A 26,596-nucleotide genomic window follows, 5' to 3' on the forward strand; every position below is an offset into this window, starting at 1 on the left:
CAACTCGGGATTTAATACCTGTGATCTTGGTCCCCTCTTTGGTCTCAGCAGGAACACCAATACCATATTCATTCTCGCCTGTCACTCTGAAGTAGTAGACTTCTCCCTCCTGCAGGTCTGCCACCTTGTATGTCAGTCTGTGGCATGTGTCAGTCAATCTAGTCCAGCCTTTCTTGCTAGCCTCACGGTAATCAATAAGGTAATTCTTGACTGGTCCTCCTCCCTCAATCTCAGGAGTATCCCAGGTTATAGTAGCAGAGGTCTTTGTGACTTCCTTGACCTCTATATGACTAGGAGGCCCAGGTGAGTCCAAAACACGGACAGTGAGCGTCAAGGAGGAGGTACCAGCTACATTGGATAGAGTGACAGTGTATTTTCCAGAGTCATTTCGAGTTGCTTTTTCTAAGGTGATGGAAGTAAAGGTATCTGTGGTGTCAATTACAGCACGAACTCTAAGGTCTACATCAGGCTTAGCCCAAGTAACACTAGGGATGGGTTTGCCTTTGAAAGGAACTTTCATTGTGAAAGAGCTTCCATCCTTTACAATAAGAGTCTTTCTCATTTCATTGCTAACATCAAAGGTTGGCTCCTCCTCTCTTTCTTTGGCAACTTGTTTGTCTGACTCAGGACTGGGCTCACTCACTCCAATCTTGTTAATGGATTTGACAACAAACACATATTCAGTTCCAGGTGATAATCCCACCACTGTAAATTCTGTGTTTTTGGTGTTCTGTACTCCAACAATCCATTCATCATCTAATGTCTTCCTGTATTCTACTCTGTAACCAGTCACAGGTGCTCCACCATCAAAAAGTGGCTTATTCCATGACAGGGTGACTGTAGTCTTTGTGGAGTCAATTATCCTAGGCTTAGCTGGAGGTGAGGGTAAAAACTGTGGGTCTTCTGCCCTGGTGAGTGGGCAAGGAGTGCTAGGAGCACTGAGGCCAGCAGTATTCTCTGCAAAAACTCTATATTCGTACTCACAGCCCTCGCGAAGGTGTGAAGCTTTCACTCTAAGGTCATAAACAGGTTTCTTGTTGACACGGCACCAGCGGAGGCCAGTCTTCTCTCGCTTCTCAATTACATAGCCAGCAATACTGCTGCCACCATCAGAAACAGGTCTTTCCCAGCAAATGGTCATTGCCTCACTTGTAACAGAGGTGACCTGGACATTAGTGGGAGCTGAAGGGACAGTGAATGGATCAGTGGCCTTTGTTGGCTCACTCTCCAGGCTTTCACCATCTCCATATTTGTTGACTCCCCTAACTCGGAAGATGTACTCATTTCCTTTGAGCAGTTTAGTCACTTTGCAGGTAGTTGCCTTCATGTCACCATAGACAAGAGTCCAGGCAAGACGACTGGTCTCACGTTTCTCAACAATGTAGTGCATAATTTCAGCACCACCATTTTCCTGAGGTGGTCCCCATGACAGGGTGCATTTCTCTGCTGTGAGACCAGAAACTGTTAAAGGTCCTGATGCAGGTCCAGGTCTGTCCAGAACCTTACAGTTGATAGCCACAGATCTGGTTCCAGCTACATTGTGCAGAGTAAGAACATACTGTCCAGAGTCCCTTCTGATAGCATCTTTGACAATGAGCGTGGTTGTGAAGTTAGTGGATGTGATTTCACATCTAGCCTTGGCCTCAATCTCCTTACCATCCTTAGACCATGAAACAACTGGGAGTGGACGCCCAGTAATTTCGGCATCAATTCTAATGATTTCTCCAGCCTTAATGACAACCAACTGTCTGAATTTATCTTCCAGTATAATGGTGGGAGGATCTACATCATCTTTGACAGTGACGGGTCCAGTGCTTTCTGAAGGAGCACTCAATTGCTCTGCAGAATTTTTAGCAATAACACGGAAATCATACCGGACATCTTCTGTGAGACCAGTGACATCGAAGTAAGTGTCTTGAACATTGGTGAAGTTGCATTTCAGCCAGCGACCATTGGGAAGCTCTTGACGCTCAACAATGTAGCCAGTAATTTTTGCACTACCATCATATTCAGGTCTTTCCCAAAAAAGAGAAACTGAATTTCTAGTGATGTTTGTGACTCTAAGGTTATGTGGAGATTCACATGGATCCCTGGCTGCCACAGGGTCACTTGCCCTAGTGCATGGACCAATTCCAGCAATATTCTCAGCATACACTCTGAACTGATACAACAGACCTTCTTCCATTCCTGTCATCTTAAACTGGTTCTCAGTCACCAGACCTCTGTTGACCTTGGTCCACAAGATGCTGCTTTGGTCTTTGCTTTCAATGTGATAACCAATAACAGGACTTCCACCATCACTTGCAGGTCTGCCCCATACCACGAGCATCCCAGTTTTGGTGGCATGGACAACATGAAGTTGGGTTGGAGGGCCAGGAGGCTCAAATGGATACTGAGCAACAACAGGAGCAGAATCTATGGCAGGACTCTTCCCATAACGGTTCTCAGCTGCAATGCGGAACTGGTACTCTGTCCCCTGAGTAAGTCGAGAAACCTTTATTGATGTTCTGGCCACTGTGGCTGACACGATTTGCCATGTTGTAGTAGTAGTGTCTCTCTTCTCAACTACATAGTTGTTAATCTGACAACCACCATCATAGGTTGGAGGATCCCAAGACAGAGAAATAAAGTCAGCGCTCACCTCATCAACCTTAATGTTACTAGGTGGTCCAGGTTTATCCAGGATTATAACAGAGATTTCAGCTGACTTGGTACCAACTGAGTTAGTCAGGGTAATCACATACTTCCCTACATCCTCCTTCGTGGCATCCTTGATGACAATCTTAGATGAGGTTTTTGAATTGAGAACATTTACCCTGGTTGTCTGCTTAAGCACTTGGCCATCCTTCTTCCAGCACACCTCAGGCTGTGGTCTGCTTTTGAAGGGAACGTCAATCTTCAAATCATCTCCTGCTTTTACACTGTATGTGGTGAATAACAGGTTGATGATGGGCTCCATCGTGATGTCCCTTACCACCACAGGAGTAGCCAGAGGCTTAGCATCGCTTCTACCCTTATCATTCACAGCAGTTACCCTGAAGGAGTATTCCTCTCCAGTTGTGAGTCCATCAATGGTAGCTTCAAGTGCTTTGACTTCACTGCACACCGTCCATTTGTCATCTCCCTTGGGCTGCATCTCCACAATATAGTTTGTAATCTTACTGCCTCCATCATGATCAGGTTTCTCCCAAGAGAGTGTAACAGCATGACGAGTAATGTCAACAACCACAATCTTACCAGGAGGCAGAGGAGGCTCAGACACCTTAACTTGATCTGTGGATGCAGGCAGACCTACTCCGAGTTCATTCACAGCTAACACACGGAAATAGTATCGGCCTCCTTCCTGCAGGTCTGAAATAATGTAGGAGTTTCTGACGCAGTTAGTGCAAACACTGGTGAAAGCCATTCTCTTCTGTTCTCTCTTCTCCACTATATAATGTGATATCTTAGCCCCACCATCAATTAGAGGAGGCTCCCAGGAGAGAGAGACAGAATTTCTTTTAACATCCTTAACTCCGAGGTTAGTAGGAGCACTAGGAGAATCCAGAACTCTGACGTTGATAAAGGCTGATTTAGAGCCACTGAGGTTTTCAAGGGTCAGCACATATTTGCCAGTGTCAAATCTGTCAACATTCTCAATCACCAGCATTGTGTAAGAGCTTGTGACTTCTATCTGGGCACGTTCATTTAGAGTGCCATCAGCCTTTGACCATCTGACTTCAGGCTCAGGCTTCCCTCTGGTTGTCACAAACAGACGCAAGGTAGCAGAGGCACGGACGTTGACCATCTTTCTTAGGTCACAATCTAGTTCAATTTCAGGAGCCTCCAGCTTCTCTGCAGCAATCACAGAACAAGGCAAATCTACATGTTCTCCTACTCCCTCACAATTAACAGCACTTATGCGGAAGTTGTATTCCGCATTCTCCTTAAGTTTCTTTACTGTGTAGTTAGTGGCTTGGACGCCAGTGTGTGGTGTGCTAATGATCCATTCATCATCTGTTGCCTCTTTCATTTCAATAATATACCCAGTGATCTGTGCACCACCATCATATATAGGCCTGGACCATGAAAGGGAAACTGTGGTACTTGAATGGTCAGTGACCTTTGGATTATTTGGGGGTCCAGGTGGATAAGTGGCATCACAGGCCTTGATGTACGGAGTTGGTGCACTAGGCTTTCCTACACCAGCAGCATTTTCAGCCGAAACCCTGAATTCATATGAGTGGCCCTCTGTGAGACCAGTGCATCTGAATCGCAGGTCATTCAGCCTCTTCTTGTTGCATTTACTCCATCTGATACCATCTTTATCACGTTTTTCAAGGACATATCCCTCAATCTCTGCACCTCCATTATCATTGGGCCTCTCCCAGGAAAGCACCATGGAGTCCCTAGTGATGGCACCGACCTCAAGGTTTGAGGGGGCACTGGGAGTGGTGAAAGGGTTACGAGCAACAACAGCTTCTGATTCTAAAGGCTCGCCAACACCATATTTATTTACAGCAGTAACTCGAAAGATATATTCATTGCCAGGCAATAGTTTTGTGATTTTGTGGCTGATTGCCTGAATCTTGGGCTCAACCATAGTCCATGACAAACGACTAGTCTCTCTCTTCTCAATGATATAGTGAGAGATGCCAGCTCCTCCGTCATGTGAGGGATGATTCCAATGCAGATAACATTTCTCAGCTGTGACCCCTTTGACTTCTAGAGGTCCATCTGGAGGCCCAGGTCTATCCAGAACTTTGACATTAACTGGGATCATCTTGACTCCTCCCACATTAATAAGCTTGAGGACAAAGTGGCCACCATCCACTCTGATGCAATCCTTGACTGTCAGGATGGTACGTGTAAGGGTAGTCTTGATTTCCATTCTTGGTGTGGCTTTGTCAATCTCTTTTCCATCCTTTAACCAAATGACCTCAGGCAAAGGTTTTCCAGTATAGTCAGCATCAATGACAAATGTCTCACCTGCGTGAACAATAGTCATATCCTTGAATTTCGAATCCATGGTGGCTGCTGGAGCCTCAATTTCATCTTTGGCAGTAATTTCCCCTGTGCTCTGAGAGGGTTGGCTCAAAATCCCAGCACCATTTCTGGCAATGACCCTGAACTCATACACACAGTCTTCAGTCAGACCAGTAAGTGTAAATTGTGTATCAATGATGTTAGTGAAGCTGGCCTTCATCCAGCGGGTGTCTGGGTGCTTCCTTCTCTCAATCACATAGCCAGTAATTGCACTCCCTCCATCATACTGGGGCTTGGTCCACTGGAGTGTCACATGGTTTCTGGTGATTTCAATAGGCTCAGGAGTTCCTGGTGAGTCACAAGGGTCCCTTGCTACTGTGCTCTCAGACAGCTTGCTAGCTGGGCTGAGACCAGCAACGTTTTCAGCATAAACCCTGAATTCATACTCAATACCTTCTTCAAGTTCTGTAGTTCTGAAACGTGTGTCTGGGATTAGAAGCTTGTTTAATTTAGTCCACAAGAGGCTATTCTTTTCTTTTCTCTCAAGGTGATAGCCAAGAATTGGACTGCCCCCATTGTTGGTAGGAGGTTTCCACTCAACGACCATGCTATCCTTGGTTACAGAAGAAATGACTGGTGTTCCTGGGGCCACAGGCTCACTAAATGGATACTGAGCAATAACAGCAGGAGAGACAATTGCAGAACTCTTCCCGTATCTATTTTCAGCTGACACTCTGAATTGATATTCAACACCAGTCTTCAACTTGGTGACTTTGATGGTTGTCCTGGCAATAGTAGCAGAAACAATCTGCCATGCTGTGGTGGTAGTATCTCTCTTCTCCACGATGTAATTATTGATGGGACAGCCTCCGGTATACTCTGGTGGCTCCCAAGAGAGAGTGACATAATTAGAGCTCACCTCTTCTATCTTTACAGGGCCCGTGGGTGGCCCAGGCTTATCAAGAATAATAACAGTAATCTCCTCTGTAGCTGTTCCAATGCTACTGGTGGCTGTGACAGTGTATTTGCCAGAGTCGTCCTTATTTGCATCTTTGATGTACAGCTTAGTGCATGACAATGTGCTGGAAACATTAATTCTTGTTGTCTCTTTAAGAGCTTGTCCATCCTTCTTCCATTCAACCTTGGGAACAGGTCGTCCAATCACTGGAATCTCAATCTTCAAATCCTCACCGTGCTGTAAACTATAAGTGTTAAATTGAATCTTGAATTTGGGTTCAATGGTTATATCTTTAGCAGTGACTGGCGCAGCCAAAGGTCTAGGGTCACTCTTGCCCTTCTCATTGAAGGCTAAGATTCGAAATAGGTACTCATGTCCTGCACTGAGGCCTGTGACAGTGCCTTCACAAGTTTTGCATGTGGCAGCTACCACCCATTCCTCTGAGCCAACAGGCTGCATCTCAATGTAGTAACCAATTATTCTGCTACCTCCATCATGATCTGGCTTCTCCCAGGAGAGTGAAGCAGTTGTTTTTGTCACTTCGGTCAATGTGACCTTACCCACAGGCAGGGGGGGCTCAGATGTTTTTACTGATTCTTCTGTCTCAGCTGGCTGTCCCACACCAAACTCATTCTCTGCTAAGACTCTGAAATAATATATAGTTCCCTCTGTCAGGCCAGTTATACGATAGCTTGTCTTTGTGCACTTGTTGTCCACATTAGAGTAAACCTTCCTTGTGGACTCCCTCTTTTCAACAAGGTAATTCTTGATTCTTGCACCACCATCAATAAGAGGAGGCTCCCAGGTCAGAGTCACACTTTCCCTCTTGATGTCTGTTACTGTTAGGTTTAAAGGAGCCCCTGGAGTGTCTAGCACCTTAACGGAAACAAAAGCTGATTTGGTGCCAGCACTGTTTTCTAAATTGAGCACGTACTTTCCAGCATCATATTTGTCACAGATTTCAATTGAGAGCTGTGTGTAATCTTCACCAGTCTCAACCTGAACTTTACTGGGTAACTCTCCATCCTCTTTGGCCCAGTTTATCTCAGGAGTAGGACGGCCTTTGAATGGAATGCAGACTCTCATCGAGCCTCCTGCACGGACAACTATTCCCTTCCTGAGCTCTGAATCCAGAATCACTTCTGGAGGGTCAATTTTATCCATAGGTTTGACGACTCCCTGAATCTCAGTGGGCTCACCAACACCCACCTTGTTGATGGCACAAATGCGGACTTTGTATTCTTGGTGTTCAATCAACTTTTTGATAGTAAACTTGGTAGCATTGACTCCACAAGGTGGGGTGCATATGGCCCATTCCTCCTCATCAGCCTTGGTTATTTCCACAGCGTAGCCTTGAATCTCACAGCCACCATCATAGATAGGTCTGTGCCAAGCCAGACAAATGGAGTCTCTAGTAGTGTCTACCACATGGACATTGGTGGGACAGCCTGGCTCGAAGGTGGGGTCACATGCTTTAAGATAGGTTGTCGATGGACTTGGCTGGCCCACTCCAGCTGCATTCTCAGCAGATATCCTGAATTCATATTCATGGTCCTCAGTCAGTCCTGTTACTCTGAAACGCAAGTCTGTCACTCTGCGTTTGTTGCACTTGGTCCACCTCACTCCTGCTCTGTCTCTCTTCTCAACAATGTAGCCAACAATGTCACTGCCTCCTGTTGTCTCAGGACGGTTCCAACATACAGTCATAGAATCCCTGGTGATATTTGTGATCTCAAGATCCTGAGGTGCTCCAGGTGGAACAAATGGATTTCTCATGATAACTGGTGCTGATTCAAGCGGCTCACCTGTGCCATATTTGTTGACAGCCATGACTCTGAAGATGTACTCATTTCCCTTCAGTAGTTTTGTAACTTTAAACATGGTAGCTTTACAATCACTGCAGACCACAGTCCATGCCAAGCGGCTAGTTTCTCTTTTCTGAATGATGTAGTGAGAAATGCTGGCGCCTCCGTCATGCCTGGGTGGCAGCCACGACAGTGAGCATTTTTCCTCAGTAACATTGCTGATAGTAAGAGGTCCTTCTGAAGGCCCTGGTCTGTCCAGAACCTTCACACTGAAGGGGATAGTCTTACTTCCTGCCACATTTGTGAGAACCAGAGTATACTGTCCACCATCAACTCTGATAGCATCCTTTACAACAAGCAAAGCTTTAAAATCTGTGTTTCTGATCTCCGCTCTTGCTGAGTTTTCAACTTCAAGATTCCCCTTGAACCACTGAGCAGTTGGAATAGGCTTTCCTTCCACACTGGCCTCAAGATTGAATGTCTCTCCTGCATTTATAACAATGGTCTGGTTGTACATAGGATCTGTCTCACTCTTAGGTGGTACAACTTCATCCTTAGCAGTTATGGATCCTGTGCTCTCAGAGGGCTTGCTAACGGCACCTGCAGCATTCTTTGCAATTACTCTGAAGTCATATTTGCTATCTTCTGTGAGGCCAGTAACTGTGAATTCGTGTTCAATGATGTTTGTGAAGCTAGCCTTCATCCATTTTCCTTCAGGAAGATCACGTTTCTCTACTAGATAACCTGTAACTAAACTCCCACCATCGTACGCCGGGGGGTTCCACTTGAGTTTCACTGAGTGCCTGGTCACAATCACAGCCTCAGGACGGCTAGGAGGATCACATGGATCACGGGCAACATAAACCTCAGACACTTTGCTACATTCACCAATGCCAACAATGTTCTCTGCATAGACTCTATACTCATACTCAATGCCTTCCTCGAGTGGAGTAGATTTGAATCTACAATCTTGGATGAGCATTTTGTTTATCTTTGTCCAGAGGATACTGTTCCTTTCTTTTCTTTCCAGATGGTAGCCCAAGATGGCACTGCCACCATCACTTGGGGGTTTATGCCACTCAACTACCATGTAGTCTTTAGTGTATGAAGAAACAAATGGTGTTCCTGGTGGTCCTGGCTCCTGGAATGGATACTGTGCCACAACAGGCTGTGAATCAATTGCATAGCTCTTTCCATATCTATTTTCAGCATAGATTCTGAACTGGTACTCAGTGCCTGTCTTCAGATTGCTGACTTTTAGAGTGGTTCTAGCCACAGTGGCAGACACAACCGACCAGTTTGTTGTGGTTGTGTCTTTCTTCTCCACCACATAGTTTGAGATTGGACAACCACCTGTGTATGTAGGAGGTTCCCAGCTGAGGGTGATGCTCTCAGCACTGATATCCTCCAACTTTACAGGGCCTGTGGGTGGGCCTGGTTTGTCCAAGGTGATCACCTCTACAGTGGCATCCTTTGAACCAAGGTCATTGGAGACACCGATAGTGTACATACCTCCATCTTCTCTGGTAGCATCCTTTATGGTAAGAGTGGTAGTTTGTCCTGAGTCGGTGACATTGACTCTGGTAGTCTGCTTAAGGGCTACGCCATCTTTGGTCCAGGTGATAATTGGTTTAGGGTGACCAGCGACCGGGACCTCTAACTTGAGGTCATACCCCACCTGGACACTGTAAGAACTTGCCTTGGGTCTAACAGCAGGTTCAATAACAAGGTCCTTTGCTACAACAGAATGAGCCAACTGTCGTGGGTCACTTTTGCCCTTGTCATTTACAGCAACAACTCTGAACTGGTACTCCTCTCCCTTGAGAAGGTTTGTCACTAATGTTTCCAGTGCTTTCACACTAGCACATATAGACCAAGCTTCACTGTCCTTGGGAGCTAGTTCAACTTCATAGTGGGTGATTCTACTACCACCGTCATGCAGAGGCTTTTCCCAAGTTAAAGTTACAGTGCTGTGAGTAACATCAACAACACTGACCTTGCCAGGTGGCTGAGGTTTCTCAGATATCTTAACTGGTTCTATAGTTTTAGCAGGGAGACCCACACCATATTCATTCTCAGCCAATACTCTAAAGAAAAAGATTCCACCCTCTGGAAGAGGTTCAACTTTCCATGACATCTTGTTGCATGTCGTGATGGGAGAGTACACTTTCCTGGTGCTCTCACGCTTTTCAACAATATAGTGCTTAATCTTTGAGCCACCATCCAGATGTGGAGGCTCCCATGTGAGAGTGACAGAATTCTTGGTAATCTCTTTCACCACGAAGTTAGTTGGTGGACTAGGGGAGTCCAGCACTCTGACACTTATGAAGACTGATTTTACTCCACTAGCATTCTCAGCAGTCAGGGTGTACTTGCCACTATCAAATCTGTCAACATTCTCAATGACAAGTGATGCATAGTTGCCTGTATTGTCAATCTGAGCAGTCTCCTTAATCTCACCATCAGCCTTGCCCCATTTCACCTCTGGAGCTGGACGACCCCTTACAGGAACAAACAATCTGAGCGTACTTGCTGCTCTGATGTTGATCATCTTTCTCATATCTGCATCAAGATCAAGATCAGGTGCTTCAAGTTTCTCCTCCAAAAGAATTTTTCCAGGAACATCAGCATGCTCACCAACACCAACCTTGTTGATTGCACACACTCTAAATTGGTACTCATGCTTTTCCAGAAGTTTTTTCACAGTATATTTTGTGTCCATGATTCCAGTTGGTGGAGTACACATAAACCACTCATCAGATGCACCATTACATGCCTCTACAATGTAAGACTGAACCTCGCAGCCACCGTCATAGATGGGTTTGCCCCATGTTAGAGAAACAGTGGATCTAGATGTGTCTACCACCTTGGGGTTGTTTGGTGGGCCTGGTTTGAAGACAGGATCCAGTGCTTTGTAGTACACTGTTGGTGCACTAGGCATGCCAACACCTGCAGCATTCTCAGCAGCAACTCTGAATTCATAGCTATGGTTTTCAAGAAGCCCGGTAACTCTAAAGCGCAGCTCACTAATATTGCGCTTGTTGCATCTAGTCCATCGCACACCATCCTTGTCACGTTTCTCAACAATGTATCCCTGGATTGGGCTGCCACCATCATTAGTTGGTCTCTCCCAGGTCACCACCATAGAGTCTTTGGTGATTGTGGAAACTTCCACATTTGTTGGTGGGTTGGGAGTGACAAATGGATTCCTGGCAACCATTGGCTCAGATTCCAGTGGCTCTCCAACTCCATATTTGTTAACAGGAATCACTCTGAAAATATATTCATTACCAGGAAGTAATTTGGTGATCTTCAAGTTCAGTGTCTGAACTTTTGGTTCAACTACAGTCCAAACCAATCTGCTGGTTTCCCTCCTCTCAACAATATAATGGGAAACATCACTTCCTCCGTCTTGCAAGGGAGGTTTCCAGGAAATTGAGCATTTTTCATTAGTGACACCATAAATGGATATAGGGCCTTCGGGTGCACCAGGTCTATCTAAAACCTTAACATTAATGTTAACAGATTTCTCTCCTCCAACATTCTTTACTAGAAGTATGTACTGACCTCCATCAACACGGATGGCTTCTTTAACAACAAGACAAGCTGTAAAATCTGTGTTCTTAAGCTCTAAGCGAGCTGCTTCGGTGATCTCCTGGCCCTCTTTCAGCCAATGAATTGTGGGTACAGGTTTACCGTAAACAGCAGCCTCAAGTTTAAATGTCTCTCCAGCATTAACTACCACAGTTTGGGAGTATTTAACTTCCAAGTCAATTTTGGGTGGATCCACCTCATCCTTGGCAGTGATGGCTCCAGTAGAATCAGATGGCTGGCTAAAAACACCTGCTGCATTTTTGGCAATGACACGGAATTCATAAGTCTGATTCTCAATAAGTCCTGTGACAACAAATTCTGTTTCAGTGATGTTAGTGAAACTGGCCTTCATCCAGCGACCAGCTCCCTCCTTCTTCTCAATAACATAACCTGTGATCTTGATTCCACCATCATATTGGGGTTTTGTCCATCTTAGTGTCACTTGGTTCCGTGTTACAATGACAGCTTCTGGTTTTCCTGGTCTGTCACAAGGATCTCGGGCAACTTGTATTTCACTCACTTTGCTGGCTTTGCTGAGGCCAACAATGTTCTCAGCATAAACTCTGAACTCATATTCAATACCCTCCTCCAGGCCAATAACCTTGAATCTAGTTTCTGGGACAAGTTGTTTGTTCTGTTTCACCCACAATATATTGTTTCTCTCTTTTAGCTCTAAATGGTATCCCAAAATCTTGCTTCCACCATCATTGCTGGGTTTTTCCCATACAACCACCATACTTTCCTTGGTGGTTGACTGAACGGTAACAGAACGTGGTGAACTAGGAACCTCAAAAGGATACTGAGCAACAATAGTATCAGATAACAGGGCTGAAGATTTGCCATATCTGTTCTCTGCAGCAATCCTGAATTGGTACTCAGATCCAGTTTTCAGACGTGCTGCCTTGATAGTGGTTCTGGCTACTGTAGCTGACACAATCTGCCAGTTAGTGGTAGATGTGTCTCTCTTCTCAACGATGTAATTATTGATGGCACAACCGCCATCATACTGAGGTGGATCCCAGGACAGGATCACGCTATCAGCAGTGACCTCATCTAGCTTAATTGGGCCAGTTGGAGGGCCAGGCTTATCTAAAACAATAACACTGATATCTGTAGATGCCTCTCCAGCTGTGTTAGTAAGTTTGACAGTATATGTTCCCACATCATCTCTGCAAGCCTCCTTAATAACCAGGAGAAGATTTTTGTCTGTGGCATCTGCATTCACTCTTGTCGTCTCTTTGAGAGCAACACCATCTTTGAGCCAAGTTGCTGTAGCCTTGGGATGGGCAGCATATGGTACATCTATTTTCAGATCATCCCCTGCTAGCACACTAAATGTGCTGAAAAGAAGTTTGAAGGTTGGTGAGATGACCAGATCCTTGGCAACCACAGGCACATTGAGAGGGCGGGGGTCACTGACTCCCTTTTCATTAATGGATGAAATACGGAATGTATACTCCTCTCCCTGTGTAAGGCCAGTAACATGAGCTTCATTGCTTTTTACAACCATAACCTGGGTCCACTTCTCACTGCCTTTTCCCTGCATCTCAACTATATAGCCAGTGATTCTGCTTCCACCGTCATGGTCAGGCTTTTCCCAACTTAATGTGACACTTTTGCTGGTAACTTCACGGAGAGACACTTTGCCTGGGGGAAGAGGCCTCTCTGATGCTTTAATTGGTTCAAGAGTCTCTACTGGGAGGCCAATGCCATATTCATTCTCAGCCAAAATTCTAAAGAAGTACATCTTTCCCTCCTCTAGGTCTCCAACTTTCCAACTTGACTTATGGCAGCTGGCACACACAGTTGAATAAGCCTTTCTGGTTGATTCACGCTTCTCCACGATGTAATTGCGGACTCTGGAACCACCATCAATGACAGGAGCATCCCAAGCAAGAGAAACTGAATCTCTAGTGACCTCCCTGACAATCAGATTCTGAGGTGCTCCAGGACTGTCTAGCACTCTGACATTAACAAAGGCTGTCTTACTTCCTGAGGCATTCTCTACAGTCACAATGTATTTACCCCCATCAAATCTGTCAACATTCTCTACCTGAAGAGTGGTGAATGATGAGGTGATTTCAATGTTAGCTTTATCTAGAGATTCCCCATGCTCTCTAGACCATTTTATTTCAGGTGCTGGTCTTCCCTTGATAGGGACAAAAAGTCTGAGTGTGCTGCAGGCTCTGATGCAGACCACCTTACGTAGTTCTGCTCCAAGTTCAATTTCTGGAGGAACTAGTCTGTCTTCAGACTTGGGTGTTCCAGGAACAGCTGCAGGCTCTCCCACTCCTTCACAATTAGTTGCAGAAATATTGATTTTATACTCTTGGTTTTCCCTCAAATTGGTGATGGTGAAAGAAGTGGCAGTCCAACCATTCTTGGGAGTGTGAATTGTCCATTCATCCTCCTCAGGCAGGCAGGTCTCCACTATGTAACCAGTGATTTCTGAACCACCATCATAGACAGGCTTGTTCCATGCAAGTGTGATAGAAGACTTGGTTGTGTCCAGCACTCTGGGGTTCCCTGGGGGTCCAGGTTGGAAGATGGTGTCAATGGCTTTGTAGAATGGACTGGAAGGACTGGGCTGACTTAGCCCAGCATTATTCTCAGCAAGAACTCTGAATTCATATTCATGCCCTGGTGTGAGGCCTGAGACTTTGAATCGCAAGTCAGTTACAGTCCTCTTGTTGCACTTCACCCAGCGCAGGCCAGTTTTGTCCCGTCTTTCAATTATGTATGTGTTTATTCTACTGCCACCATCATGTTCAGGGCGATCCCAGCAGACAACCATAGAGTCCTTGGTGATTATGGTGACTTCAGGTTGCTGTGGTGGGTCACTGGGTACATAGGGGTTGGCACAGATGACAGGTTCCGACTCCACAGGTTCACCCACACCATACTTGTTAACAGCCATAACTCTGAAAATGTATTCATTGCCCTTTAGAAGCTTGGTGACCTTGAACCTATTAGCTTGAAGGTCTGTGGCCACATTTGTCCAAGCCAACCTGCTGGTCTCTCGTCTCTGAATGATAAAGTACTCAATCTTGGCACCACCATCATGTGTTGGATGGAGCCAATTAAGGACACATTTCTCAGCAGTGACATCTGTTACAGTGAGGGAGTTGGGAGGTCCTGGTCTATCTAACACCTTGACATTGTATATGAACTTAGCAAAACCACCAGGATTGCTGGCAATCAAAGTGAAAGCACCACCATCCCTCCTGAGCGAATCTTTGTTTGTTAAAGTTGTGTGGAACTCGGATGTTTTTATCTCAATTTTGGCTGTATCCTCAAGCTCCTTTCCTTCTTTGGTCCATACCAGAGATGGGATTGGCCTTCCAGTTACACTGGCTTCCAGCTTGAATACCTCTCCTGCCATGACAACAACAGTGCTGCTATATGATGCATCTACATCAAGCCGGGGCTCTTCAATGTCATCTCTGCACAAGATTGCTTCAGATGACTGGGATGGAGCACTAACAGCACCAGCTGAGTTCCTAGCAAACACACGGAATTCATAGGTTGCATCTTCAGTTAGACCACTGACTGTGTAGATAGTTTCCAGAATGTTGTTGAAGTTTGCTTTGAGCCAACGTCCATTGGGCATCTCCCTCCTCTCTACGGTGTATCCAGTAATAGAAAATCCTCCATCTCCCTCTGGCTTGGTCCATGACAAGGTCACTTCATGCCTAGTAATATTTAGTGCTACTGGCCTGCCTGGTGGATCAACTGGGTCCAAAGCATACATGGGCTCAGAGGGTTTGCTGGCTTTGCTGAGACCAGCCATATTTTCAGCAATAACACGGTGTTCATATGCAATTCCATCAATAAGGCCCGTTGATTTAAACAGATTTCCAACAACAAGGGCTTTGCTGATCCTCTGCCACAGAATACTGTTTTTCTCTTTCCTTTCCACATGATAGCCCAGAATGGCACTACCTCCATCAGAGGATGGCTCATTCCAACTAAGGGTCATAGCATCCTTGTTGAAAGAGGTGACCACGGGAGTGCCAGGCTGGCTTGGTACATCAAATGGATAGACAGCTACCACTGGTTCAGAGATAATGCTTGGTCCAATCCCATATCTGTTCTGGGCCTTGATGCGGAACTGATACTGAGTTCCTGTAGTGAGTCTGGCTGCCTTAAATGTGGTGCGGATGACTGTAGCTGCCAGCTCTACCCATGAAGTACCAGTGGTCTCCCGCATCTCAACAATATAGTTGTTAATAGGAACACCTCCATCATTTTCTGGTGGGTCCCAGGACATCAGCACATAATCACATGAAATTTCTTCCAGCTTAATAGGACCAGTTGGAGGTCCAGGAATGTCATGAACCAGGATTGTGATTGTCTCTGTCATTGCCCCCAGCATGTTTTTACCAGTCATAGAATACTGGCCTCCATCTTTCTTTTTTATCTCATTGATGTTGAGAATAGTTGATGTTGGTGTGGTTTCAATGTTGAGTCTTTGTGTCTCCTTGAGCACTGTATCTCCTTTCTTCCATGAAACCACAGGCCTTGGTTTGCCCAACACTGGAATCTCCACCTTCAACCGATCTCCTGCCTTAGCAATGATCGTTTTCTGGTAGACCCCACGCAGGTCAAATGAAGGAGCAGAAGTCTGCTCTTTGATAACAGCTGGTCTGCTCTCACGGGGATCACTCCTGCCTGATGCATTGACTGCCATTATACGGAAGGTATATTCAGCACCCTCAATTAGATCTGTAACAGTATAATCCAGAGCCTTAATGGTGGCCACATGGACCCACTGATCAGTGTCCTTCTTTTGAGCCTCAATGACATACCCAGTGATCAAGCTGCCACCATCATGCAAAGGCTTGGTCCATGCAAGGCTGGCACTATCAGAGGTAACATCGGTGACATACAAATTTTCTGGGGCAGAGGGGGCCTGGGATACCCTGATTGGCTCTGGGGTTTCAGCTGGCTCACCCACACCCAGGTCATTCTCAGCTGAGACACGGAAATAGTAGTAAGCTCCCTCCTCGAGGTCTGGAATCTTGAAGGAACACTTCTGCCATGTGGTGCTAAGCACTGTGTAGGCCTTCTTCGTGGCTGCTCTTTTCTCAATAATGTAGTTACGAATCTTAGAACCACCGTCAATAATGGGAATTTCCCACTGTAGGGTGATGCTGTTCTTCGTGATCTCTCTAGGTTTGAGATTGACTGGTGGTCCCGGTGTATCCAGAACTTTCACATTAACAAACCCAGTCTTCTTTCCAGCAACATTCTCTAGAGAAAGGTGGTATTTTCCAGCATCATATCTTGTGCAGTCAGGAATAACCAGAAGAGTGTACGACTCTGTGTTGTCAATATGTGCACGTGTTTTCAGGTTAGCATCATCTTTACTCCATGTGACTTCAGGGACAGGACGACCCTTGATAGGAACAAACATACGGATTGAAGCACGAACTCTAACTACCAGAGTTCTTCTGAGTTCAGCATCCAGCTCAAAGTCTGGCAACATCTCCTGGTCCACCAATTCAGTCACTTTCTCAACCTCTGCAGGCTCGCCTATTCCCTCAGAGTTTACAGCACTAACCCTGAAGTGGTATTTGCCTCCTTTTTGTAGTTTACCAATCACGTATTCTGAAGCTTTCAGTGGGTACTGTGTCTCTGTCTCCCAATCATCATGTCCTTCCTTTTTATATTCAACAATGTAGCCCTCTACTTCAAGACCACCATCATAGTGGGGTCGGCCCCAGGTGAATGTGGCTGAGGTTTTGGTGGTTTCTGTAATTCTAGGGTTGGATGGGGGACCGGGTGGATCTAATAAACACAAAAACAAAATATGGTAACAAAGTTAATATAGGTAATTATGTATTTGACAAAGCTTGATTTGTATTTTCTAACTCTCCTGCATTGCAGTTTTACAGTTTTAAAATACAATTCACATTGCCGTGAGAACATTGCTGTGAGTTTTACTTACACACAATATCTTTTGTCATGACAGGGCGCGATGGTTCACTTGGCTCCCCAAATCCAGCCTTGTTCTCAGCAGTGACTCTAAACTCGTACTCTACTCCCTCACTCAGGCCTTGCACCTTAAACCGCAGGTCAGGGATAGTCCGCTTACAGGCTCTGACCCATCTCAGTCCTTTTCTCTCTTTCCTCTCAACACAGTATCCCCTAATGTCACTTCCCCCATCTCGTACTGGTCTCTTCCATGAAATGGTGACAGCATTCCTACTAACATTATCAATCTCTGGGGTTGAGGGCGGACCTGGTGGTGCTGGGGAAACAGAAACAGGAAGGACAAATCAAATCAAATCAAATCAAATCACTTTGACTGTCACATCACATGTGCAGGTACATTGGTACAGCACATGCGAGTGAAATTCTTGTGTGCGAGCTTCACAAGCAACAGAGTTGTGGAAAATACAATAACATAAACAGGCAAAATATATGAATGGCTAAATCTGAAACTAATAAATATGTGTACAATATATAATAGTATATGTAAAAAAAAATTTTCTGGATGTGTACACTACTATTAGACATGTCTATTAGCTATATTTTTATTTTAAAGGATCTGCAAGATCCTATAGCTAAGTTGCTTTTATTGTTTAATTATTAATACACAGATATAAACCACATAAAAAAATATAAACTTACAGAAACTATCAACCATTTTGACTGGAGCAGACTGGGTTGAATCTCCTGTGCCATACTGGTTCACAGCAGACACTCTGAAAATGTATTCATTGCCTTTAATCAGTTTGCTGACTACGTGTCTGCAATCCATGACATTTTCAGCAAGCTTGGTCCACTGTAGTCGGCTGGTTTCTCTCTTCTCAAGGATGTAGGATTTGATAGTAGAGCCTCCATCCTCCTCTGGTGGAAGCCAGGTCAGGGTACACTTTTCGGCTGAAATGTTACTGGCTTCAACTGGGCCTGGAGGTCCAGGAACATCTAAGACCTTCACCTTAACATGTTCTTCCTTAATGCCAAAGGGGTTGCTGGCAGTGATAGTGTACTCCCCTGTGTTCTTCCGACTTGCGTACTTAATAGCCAGAGTAGAGGAGGTTGGGGTACTGGTGATGGTGACAATGTCAGAAGTCTTCAACTCACGTCCTCCCTTGGACCACGCTGCAGTAGGTGGAGGTTTGCCCACAATTTTAGAAGCTGAGATTACAATTGTGTCTCCTGCTCTGATGGCTATACCATCTTTCATTTCTGGGTCAATAGTGATGGTTGGGGGCTCTGTAGAGATGACAAAAAAAAGTTGTATTTTGCATTGTAGACAGTTGTTGACATTTTAAACGTTCAACAACTCAAAATTTCAAACTTTTGACAAATATTTTTAAGTCCTAACTGTACATATATACATAAAGGGGGGGGGGGGGGGGAATCAATAATCTACAGTCAACTCCAAAACGAGTCAAACTGTTTACTACTTAGCTCACCATATTCATCCTTGCAGGTCAAAAGCGGAGTAGGCTCTGAAGGAATACTGATGGCACCTGCAGCATTCCTAGCTCTGACTCTAAATTCATACTGGGATCCTTCAGTCAGGTCAGTGACGGTAAAAGCACAGCCCTGAATGTTGACATGATTTGCTTTCATCCAGGCCTTACCACTGGCCTCAAGTTTCTCTATGATATAACCAGTAAGCTTGTAGCCACCGTCATATTTGGGAGCTGTCCACATCAGAGTGACTGTGCTCCTGGTGACACTGATTACTTCAGGCTTGCCAGGAGGATCTGACATGACACAAAAGAGAAGACGGTTGTAAAACATTTCAAAAAGAGACATGGTTGCCATAGCTCAGGTAACAAGTACTGTAAACAGTACATAGTTGAATAAGATTAGAGCAAAAAAAAGATTCCAATAACAGTGGACTCACCAATAGGATCCAGAGCAACCACGGCCTCAGTTACTTTGCTAGCCTTTCCCAGGCCAGCCATGTTCATGGCCATTACCCTGAACTCATATTCTAATCCTTCTGTCAGTCCAGTGACTCTACATTCTTTTACTCTCAGAGGAGTCTTACTCGCCCGTTTCCACATCAGACTGTTCTTTTCCTTATACTCTATGTGATATCCTAGGGAAAACACAAAATTACTTGATCAGACTGATTGTTATTTGCTGTTTGCTCATACTTAGCATGTACATTGATCACTGTTTGTTACCAGTAACTGGGGCACCACCAGTGTCCTTTGGATCAACCCAAGTCAGGATGGCTGATTCATGCCTGATGCTCACAATTTCTGGTGGAGCAGGTGCCCCGGGAACATCTGGAGGAAGAAGAGAAAGCGAGAGGAAGACATTAATATGTGTAATAAAATCAGTTCAGTATAATGCAGATGATGTCATTACACGAGAAAGACTGATTTAAAAAATCCCTAAACAAAGCTATAGTTTCATTTCATTTACTAGTATTTTAAAAGTACATTTGTAAAACAAATACATCAGGTCTTATAATGAGCACTAAATGTTATTACTAGAGATAATTTTGCCCTTTTTCAAAAAAAATTAGAGACAATGTCTTGTCAAGACAAAAAGATCTGAAGTATAATCAGTTATAAATTAACAGTGGTAGTAGACAATGGCCATACTTACTGAAAGGATGCTGGGCAACGACTGGGTCAGACCTCAGATGTTCTCCAACCCCATACTTGTTCTCAGCAAACACTCTAAAGATGTATTCTATCCCGTCATGGAGTCTGATCACTCTCATGGTGGTCTTCTGGATGGCAGAAGCCACTGTAGTCCACTTGTTATCTGTTGTTCTCCTCTTCTCCACAATGTAATTAGACACCTCTGCACCACCATCATCTTTGGGTGGTCCCCACTCTAGTGTGATGGCATCGGCAGTTATCTCATCAAACGTAATGGGTCCAGTGCAAATACCGGGTTTGCCAACCACCTTCAGCTGGAACTTGCAGTCCTTTGAGCCAGCACTGTTCCTGACATTTATAGTGTAGGTGTCAGCATCTCCTCTCTGGGAGTCTCTAATCAGTAAGGTGGTGATGCCCTGAGATGCTTCAACACACATCCGGCCAGTATCACCCACTCCCATATCGCCCTTCTTCCAGGTAGCAGTGGGGTTTGGAACTCCAGTGATGGGGATGTTAATGCGTGTTGTGCTGCCCTCCTTAACCACACAGCAGCCATCGTGCAGATCACTTAAGTTGCAGTCGGGTAGCACTGAAGTTCAAAAGGATAATCATCATTAAAAAGTTCAACATTATAATTTTAGTATAACTAAGAATAGCATGAAGGCATTTTTACCAAATTGGTCCTTTGCAACAGCAGTGAGCTCAGTGGGTGGTCCCTCTCCAGACTCGTTGAGTGCCTTGACCCTGAAAGAATACTCCTTGCCTTCTGTCAGTTCTCCAATAGTGTGTGAGGTATTCTTGCCTTTCAGGATCTGCTTCCACTTCTCCTCGCCTTCACCCTGCTCCAAGATGTATGCAGTAATAAAACTCCCACCATCATTGATGGGCTTCTTCCAGGACAGGGTGATAGAGTTCTTTGTAGTCTTCTGAGCTTTGAAGTCTGTCACTGGACCAGGTTGCTCTGCACAGGAAGGACAAATGGACGAAGGTTGAACGTTTGTGTTTTTTTAGCTACATATATAGTGTCTGAGCTCATGAATGCAGTGGCTATACAGCATGAGTATATTTAAATTTAAGTATCAAATATCTTGTAACTACCAGAGGCCCTGATGCTGCCTGGGGTCTCACAGCCTTCTCCAATGCCGTATGCATTTTCAGCTAGAACTCTGAAGCAGTAGGCCTGTCCTGCCTCCAGGTTGGTGATCCTGAAGGAAATCTTAGGACAATCTGCTGACACACAGGTCCAGGCTTTCCTCTCAGCCAAACGTTTCTCTACGATGTAGTTCTTAACTGGACTACCACCATCAATCAGTGGGGCATCCCAGGTGATGCAGGCATGGGTTCTGGAGGTTTCCTTCACAGTCAGGTTTAAGGGTGGGCCCGGAGAATCTAAGTGGGCAAGAGAAGCAATTTCTTTGCCTTATAGCTTTCAGAAAGTTATACAAGCACGAGTACAAATGCATGTCTGAAGTGAAAGCACACATTAGGCCTATGTGTGCACTCTATATTTATTTAAAAAAAAACATTTTCTTTCTTCATGCTGATATTTCTGATATATCTTATATAATCATATATATGTTCTACTTTTTTACACATTTTAAGGTGAAAACTAGGTTCGACTCCATTTAATACATTTAATGTTTAATTTTTAAAACCACCATTTCAAGAATTGTATTTCAGCTCGATGCAGGTTAAGAAAAACCTCTTGATAGATTTGAACTATAAATCAGTGAAAAGGTTTTTCACTTACTTGGTTTCATTTACATGTCTACATTGCATGTGACAGTACAACTCACTGGAGTGTGTGTACTCAACATTTTATATGCCAGAAATTCTTACCAAGGACCTTTACTACGATGGTGTAGCTCTTAGAGCCGCTGCTGTTCTCCAGTGACAGAACATATTTGCCAGAATCACATCTGTTAACATCCTCAATCATCAGTAGGGTGTCCCAGTCCGATGTCTTGATCAGTAGTCCTTGCCTTTCCTTCAAATTAGCATCAACTTTAGTCCATGTCACCTTCGGTGCTGGGCGTCCTCTCAGTGGTACATAGAGCCTCATGGTTACTCCAGCTCGCAGAACCAAAGCTTTTCTCAGGTCAGCGTCAAGCTCAGCATCAGGAGCAACTGGAGGAAACAAAGGGTGGGTCATTAACAGTGTTGGATAAGTTACTTTGAAAAGGTAATTAATTATAGTTACTAGTTACTTCTTCAAAAAAGTAATTGAGTTAGTAACTGAGTTACAAGATTCTAAAAGTAATAATTACTTGAAAAGTAACTATTGTGTTACTTTAAAAAAAATCCAGGGTATAATTGGCCATTTTAACTACTTTTGATGTTTCCTCCACATTTCACCTTTAAAAACTATTTACTTTGTTTGGTCTCATCCTTTTCAGCACAACCTCACATGTCTGAATTTACAGTCATGTTTTCATTTTGACAAACTGTATTAACACAATTGATCTAAAATCAGACAAAAAACATAAAATCAGAGTAGAAAAAGTTATATTTTTACTGTAACAACCACAAACATGTTTAATGAATCATATTTCATAACTTTAAATGCAAATATAAATTGTCAATGTTTAAATCATATGCACATGTTTTACAAATAACAAAGTTATTTGCATCCATTTACCTTTTACCCTTTTTTAATAACCATTTCAAACTATTTACAGAACAATCAGCTGTTCTTCAATAAGATGCCACAAATTATTTGTGCCACTGCAAAAACAACATTTCTGTCTACTATAAAGGAAACATCACAGCCTGATACCTGCAGGTCTGACAGCAGCAGGTGTATCACTCCTGTTTTACCTGGAGACAGCAGTCGCCTCATTGTTCTGACACACAACACAAAACTACACACTAACTACACAAGACAACACATTAACTACACACTCCAAACACGCTAAACGTCATAAATCTCTCACATCTCAAAACTCTCTCTCTCTCTCTCTCTCTCGCCGTCACTCCTGAAACTTCCGCCTCTTCCTAAACAACCAAATGTCATGTTGCCATATCATTTTTTCATTGGTCCACATGGTGCATTTTCCCACCAACACAAACGGGCAGTTTTTGTTTTGTTTTTCTTATTGTTTGCTCATAAGCAGAGAGTGTTCGCTGTGCTGTCCTTAGACAGTAAACGTGACGAAAGTATTGAGGAAAAAACGCTGCGTATATATAGTTTATCATGACTCTGGTTTTACGTGGCCTTGTCACCTTGTTGCTTTGTCTTTAAGTGGTCATGTGATTGACCACGACTACTTTATTCTTCCTCAGTCAAACAGTAAACCATTAAATTAAACCAGTAAACTAAACAATTTTCCTTTTGGAAATTATTTATCTAAATAGTGTTGAATCAGAGACAGCTGGGAACATACTTAGAATATCCTTAGGCATGTAGTTTCCAGGCACCTCGCTGGGCTCACTGTAGCCAATCTTGTTAACAGCCGTGACTCTGAACTGGTACTCAGTGTTGTCCATCAGGCCTGTCAGCAGGAATTTCGTGGCCTGGAGTTTCTTCGGCACATTGCATCTTGTCCAGCTCTCTGCATCAACTCGCTTGCACTCAACCAAGTATCCAATGATCTCACAGCCACCATCGTATGCTGGTTTGGTCCAGCTAAGGCTAACTGACGTCTTGGTAGAGTCCACCACCTTGGGGAAGGCAGGTGGCCCGGGAGGATCTAAATAATTATTTATGAATAATTAGTTGTCTGAAGCGTTTTACTTTCATTTAGAAAGTGTGTTTTAAAGCAGATACTCACAGACAGGGTCAACAGCCAGGGCACCATTTGAAGCGTCACTGGGTTTCCCAAGACCAGCCTTGTTTATAGCAATTACTCTGAACTCATACTCAGAGCCCTCAGTCAGTTGAATGGCCTTGATGGTCCTATCAATGACTGGTCGGCGGTTAACCTTAGCCCAGCTCAGCTCAGTGGCCTCACGTTTCTCCACCATGTAGCCAAGGATGGGAGACTTGCCATCATTGGCTGGGGCCTTCCAGCTGACTGTCATGGAGTTCTGTGTGATGTTGGTGATGACAGGTGGCTCACATGGACCAGGAACATCTGACAAGAGATAATGTTTTAATTCTCTGATGGGCTACACCAACTTTGATCAACATGGTGTTATAAAGGAATAAAAAACTTACACATTAGCCATGTCACACAATTCACAATTTGAAAAATTGAATTTAAGCAAAAAAATGTCAAGCTATATATCAAATCACAGTAATTTTAATGATTTAAACATGGTCAAGCTAATATGAGACTTTATGCAGTCAGTAAAACATGCATGCTTTCATTTTTTCATTTCATTCTCCTCAAGTAGAATACAGTGAGTTTTCTTACCATACGGATTCTTGACCGTGACGGCATCAGTCATAATGGGATCTCCCACACCATACTGGTTCTCAGCACTGACTCGGAACTGATATTCGTGTCCTTCAATAAGTTTCTCCACTGAACAGTCAGTGATGTGTCCATGGATGTTTGAGGTGACCAATGCCCAGTTGGCCCTGCTAGTCTCACGCTTCTCAATGATGTAGTTAGTGATTTCAGAACCGCCATCTGCAAGTGGTGGCACCCATCGCAGCTTAACACGGTCAGCAAACACCTTAGAAATTTTCACTGAGGCTGGAGGGCCTGGTTTGTCTGTGGTAGAAAAAACACAAGGATAAGCTTTTTTCTCTCAAAACATGAAACGCTAGCTTAAGCACTACAATAAAATGAACTAACATAACTTTAGCTTACCGAGTACTTTGACCTTTATGGTGGCGTACTTGGTGCCATTGACATTTTCAGCTGTGATAGTGTAGTCCCCAGTCTCTTTCCTGGTGACAGAGTATAGCTCCAGCAGATGAAGATGTTTCTTTTGGGACATCTTCATTCCCTCAGCAAGGACCAGAGGTACTCCATCCTTCTTCCAGCTCACTTTGGGAAGTGGTTTGCCAAAGACCTCAGCATCCAGGAAGACATTTTCTCCAGCTTTCACCACAATCAGGTTCTTCATGTTAACACCTAATTCCACACGAGGAGCAACTGCATAGAAGAGGAAAAAAACCCTCATGATTATTTGTATATGACTGTATTTGTGTATCACTTTCGTTACTATGCAGAGTTGTACCATTCTCTGCGATGACAGGAATAGGGTCAGACAGCTCAGATGGAAGGCTGCTGTTAATTGCGGTCTTGGCGATGACTCTAAACTGGTATTGTTGACCCTCCTGTAGGTTAGTCACCACATAGTTCTCTGTCTGGATGTTCATGCAGTTGGCATTGCAGCGAGTCCACTTCTCTTCTGGAAGCTTTGTATATTCCACGTAGTAGCCAATCAACTTGCTGCCACCGTCATGCTTTGGACGGCCCCACACTAATGATACAGTGCTCTTGGTCACATCCATGGGCTCGGGTTTTCCTGGTGGGTCTTGATAGAAACAAAAAACCCCACAAATGAACAGTTGTAGACGATACAGTTTAAATAACAAAGAATGAACTTGAATGCAAAAGAGTGCAAATATATATAGCAATATATCCTGAAATTAAAAAGAAAATATATTAACCAGAAAAAGTAGAATTTGAATCATTCTGATATGAGTCAAAGACGATTGTGGGTGGGGAGTATTGTGTAGGTGATTTTGACATGGAATAATTAAACTACTGATTTTATCATTGAATTGCAGCATCTGTAATCATTTAATTGCTTTCTCCTCAGTTTCTGTGGGTATTAAATCAACTACAGCATGTTTATTTAAAGGAAGGGTTCCCTAGCTTTACTGTTATATACTTTACTATATTACTGTTGAGTTGACATTGATTGATTGATAATTAAAAAAAAATGTAACTGATTGATCAACTGATAGACAGAAAAATAGAATTCACCACTTTAATGTTAGGGCTAAAATGGGCTTCTGTATTTCAGATGTGTTTGGTTAGTTAACTTGTAACGGAAGTAGGTATTTTAAAAATAAATTTCCTTATCTTTTTGTTTGACATGTATTAAAGGGCCTGGGGCTGCTGAACTGAATCACTATTAAATATTTAGCCTTGGTACATGGAGCACGTTATCTAAAAGGGGAGATACATTTTTATTCCGTGGTTAAAAATAATTTTTAAAAAATCAAATGTTTGCTAGCTTCAACAAACTGATCGGGAAATGTTAAAAACAACAGAGGGCATACATAAAATGATGTATATGATATTTTTTCCAGTTAATAAAAACATGAATGACATAAAAGTGCAGTTGTGTTGTGAAGAGCTCTTTGAATTTAAAGTTGTCATTTTTGTGCTATTGGTTTTAACTGAAATTTACCAACAATATGGTGAAATGGTGAGAAAAATTATGATGTTTTTCTAGTTATAAGAAGTGTTCATACCGACAGCAGTCCTGGCAGTGATGAAGTCTGTCTGTTTACAAGGTTTGCCCTGTCCGGCCTGGTTTTGTGCTGACACCCTGAAGGTGTACTCCAGGCCATCGATCAGGCCTGTGCAGGTGTACTGAGTGGCTTTGACCAGAGTCTCATTAGCCTTCACCCACAGAAGGCTATTCCTCTCCTTCTTTTCAATGCAATATCCACTGATGGGGCTCCCACCATCAGAGCTGGGACGCTCCCATGATAGGATGACGAAATCCTTGTTGATCTTGTTTATCTGCAGGTTTCTGGGTTCACTCGGAGGATCTTTGGGGAA

General features: G+C 43.9%; 1 protein-coding gene across 1 annotated transcript in view; it reads right to left on the reverse strand.

The window, feature by feature from the left end:
• ttn.2 (titin, tandem duplicate 2) overlaps nt 1-26,596 on the reverse strand; it is a 228,147-nt gene that overhangs the window by 28,438 nt on the left and 173,113 nt on the right. The window contains exons 194-209 of the mRNA XM_080290745.1: nt 26,284-26,586; nt 25,035-25,334; nt 24,662-24,949; nt 24,260-24,562; nt 23,675-23,977; nt 23,288-23,593; nt 21,744-22,031; nt 21,003-21,293; nt 20,578-20,865; nt 19,906-20,493; nt 19,476-19,580; nt 19,190-19,387; nt 18,750-19,046; nt 17,959-18,546; nt 17,273-17,575; nt 19-17,112 (exon numbers count right to left, since the gene is read on the reverse strand). Of these exons, the coding sequence (XP_080146871.1) occupies nt 19-17,112; nt 17,273-17,575; nt 17,959-18,546; nt 18,750-19,046; nt 19,190-19,387; nt 19,476-19,580; nt 19,906-20,493; nt 20,578-20,865; nt 21,003-21,293; nt 21,744-22,031; nt 23,288-23,593; nt 23,675-23,977; nt 24,260-24,562; nt 24,662-24,949; nt 25,035-25,334; nt 26,284-26,586 (21,843 nt within the window). The remainder of the gene's footprint in view (nt 1-18; nt 17,113-17,272; nt 17,576-17,958; nt 18,547-18,749; nt 19,047-19,189; nt 19,388-19,475; nt 19,581-19,905; nt 20,494-20,577; nt 20,866-21,002; nt 21,294-21,743; nt 22,032-23,287; nt 23,594-23,674; nt 23,978-24,259; nt 24,563-24,661; nt 24,950-25,034; nt 25,335-26,283; nt 26,587-26,596) is intronic.

This window comes from Astatotilapia calliptera, chromosome 16, assembly GCF_964374335.1.
Source record: "Astatotilapia calliptera chromosome 16, fAstCal68.1, whole genome shotgun sequence".
Taxonomy (NCBI): domain Eukaryota; kingdom Metazoa; phylum Chordata; class Actinopteri; order Cichliformes; family Cichlidae; genus Astatotilapia; species Astatotilapia calliptera.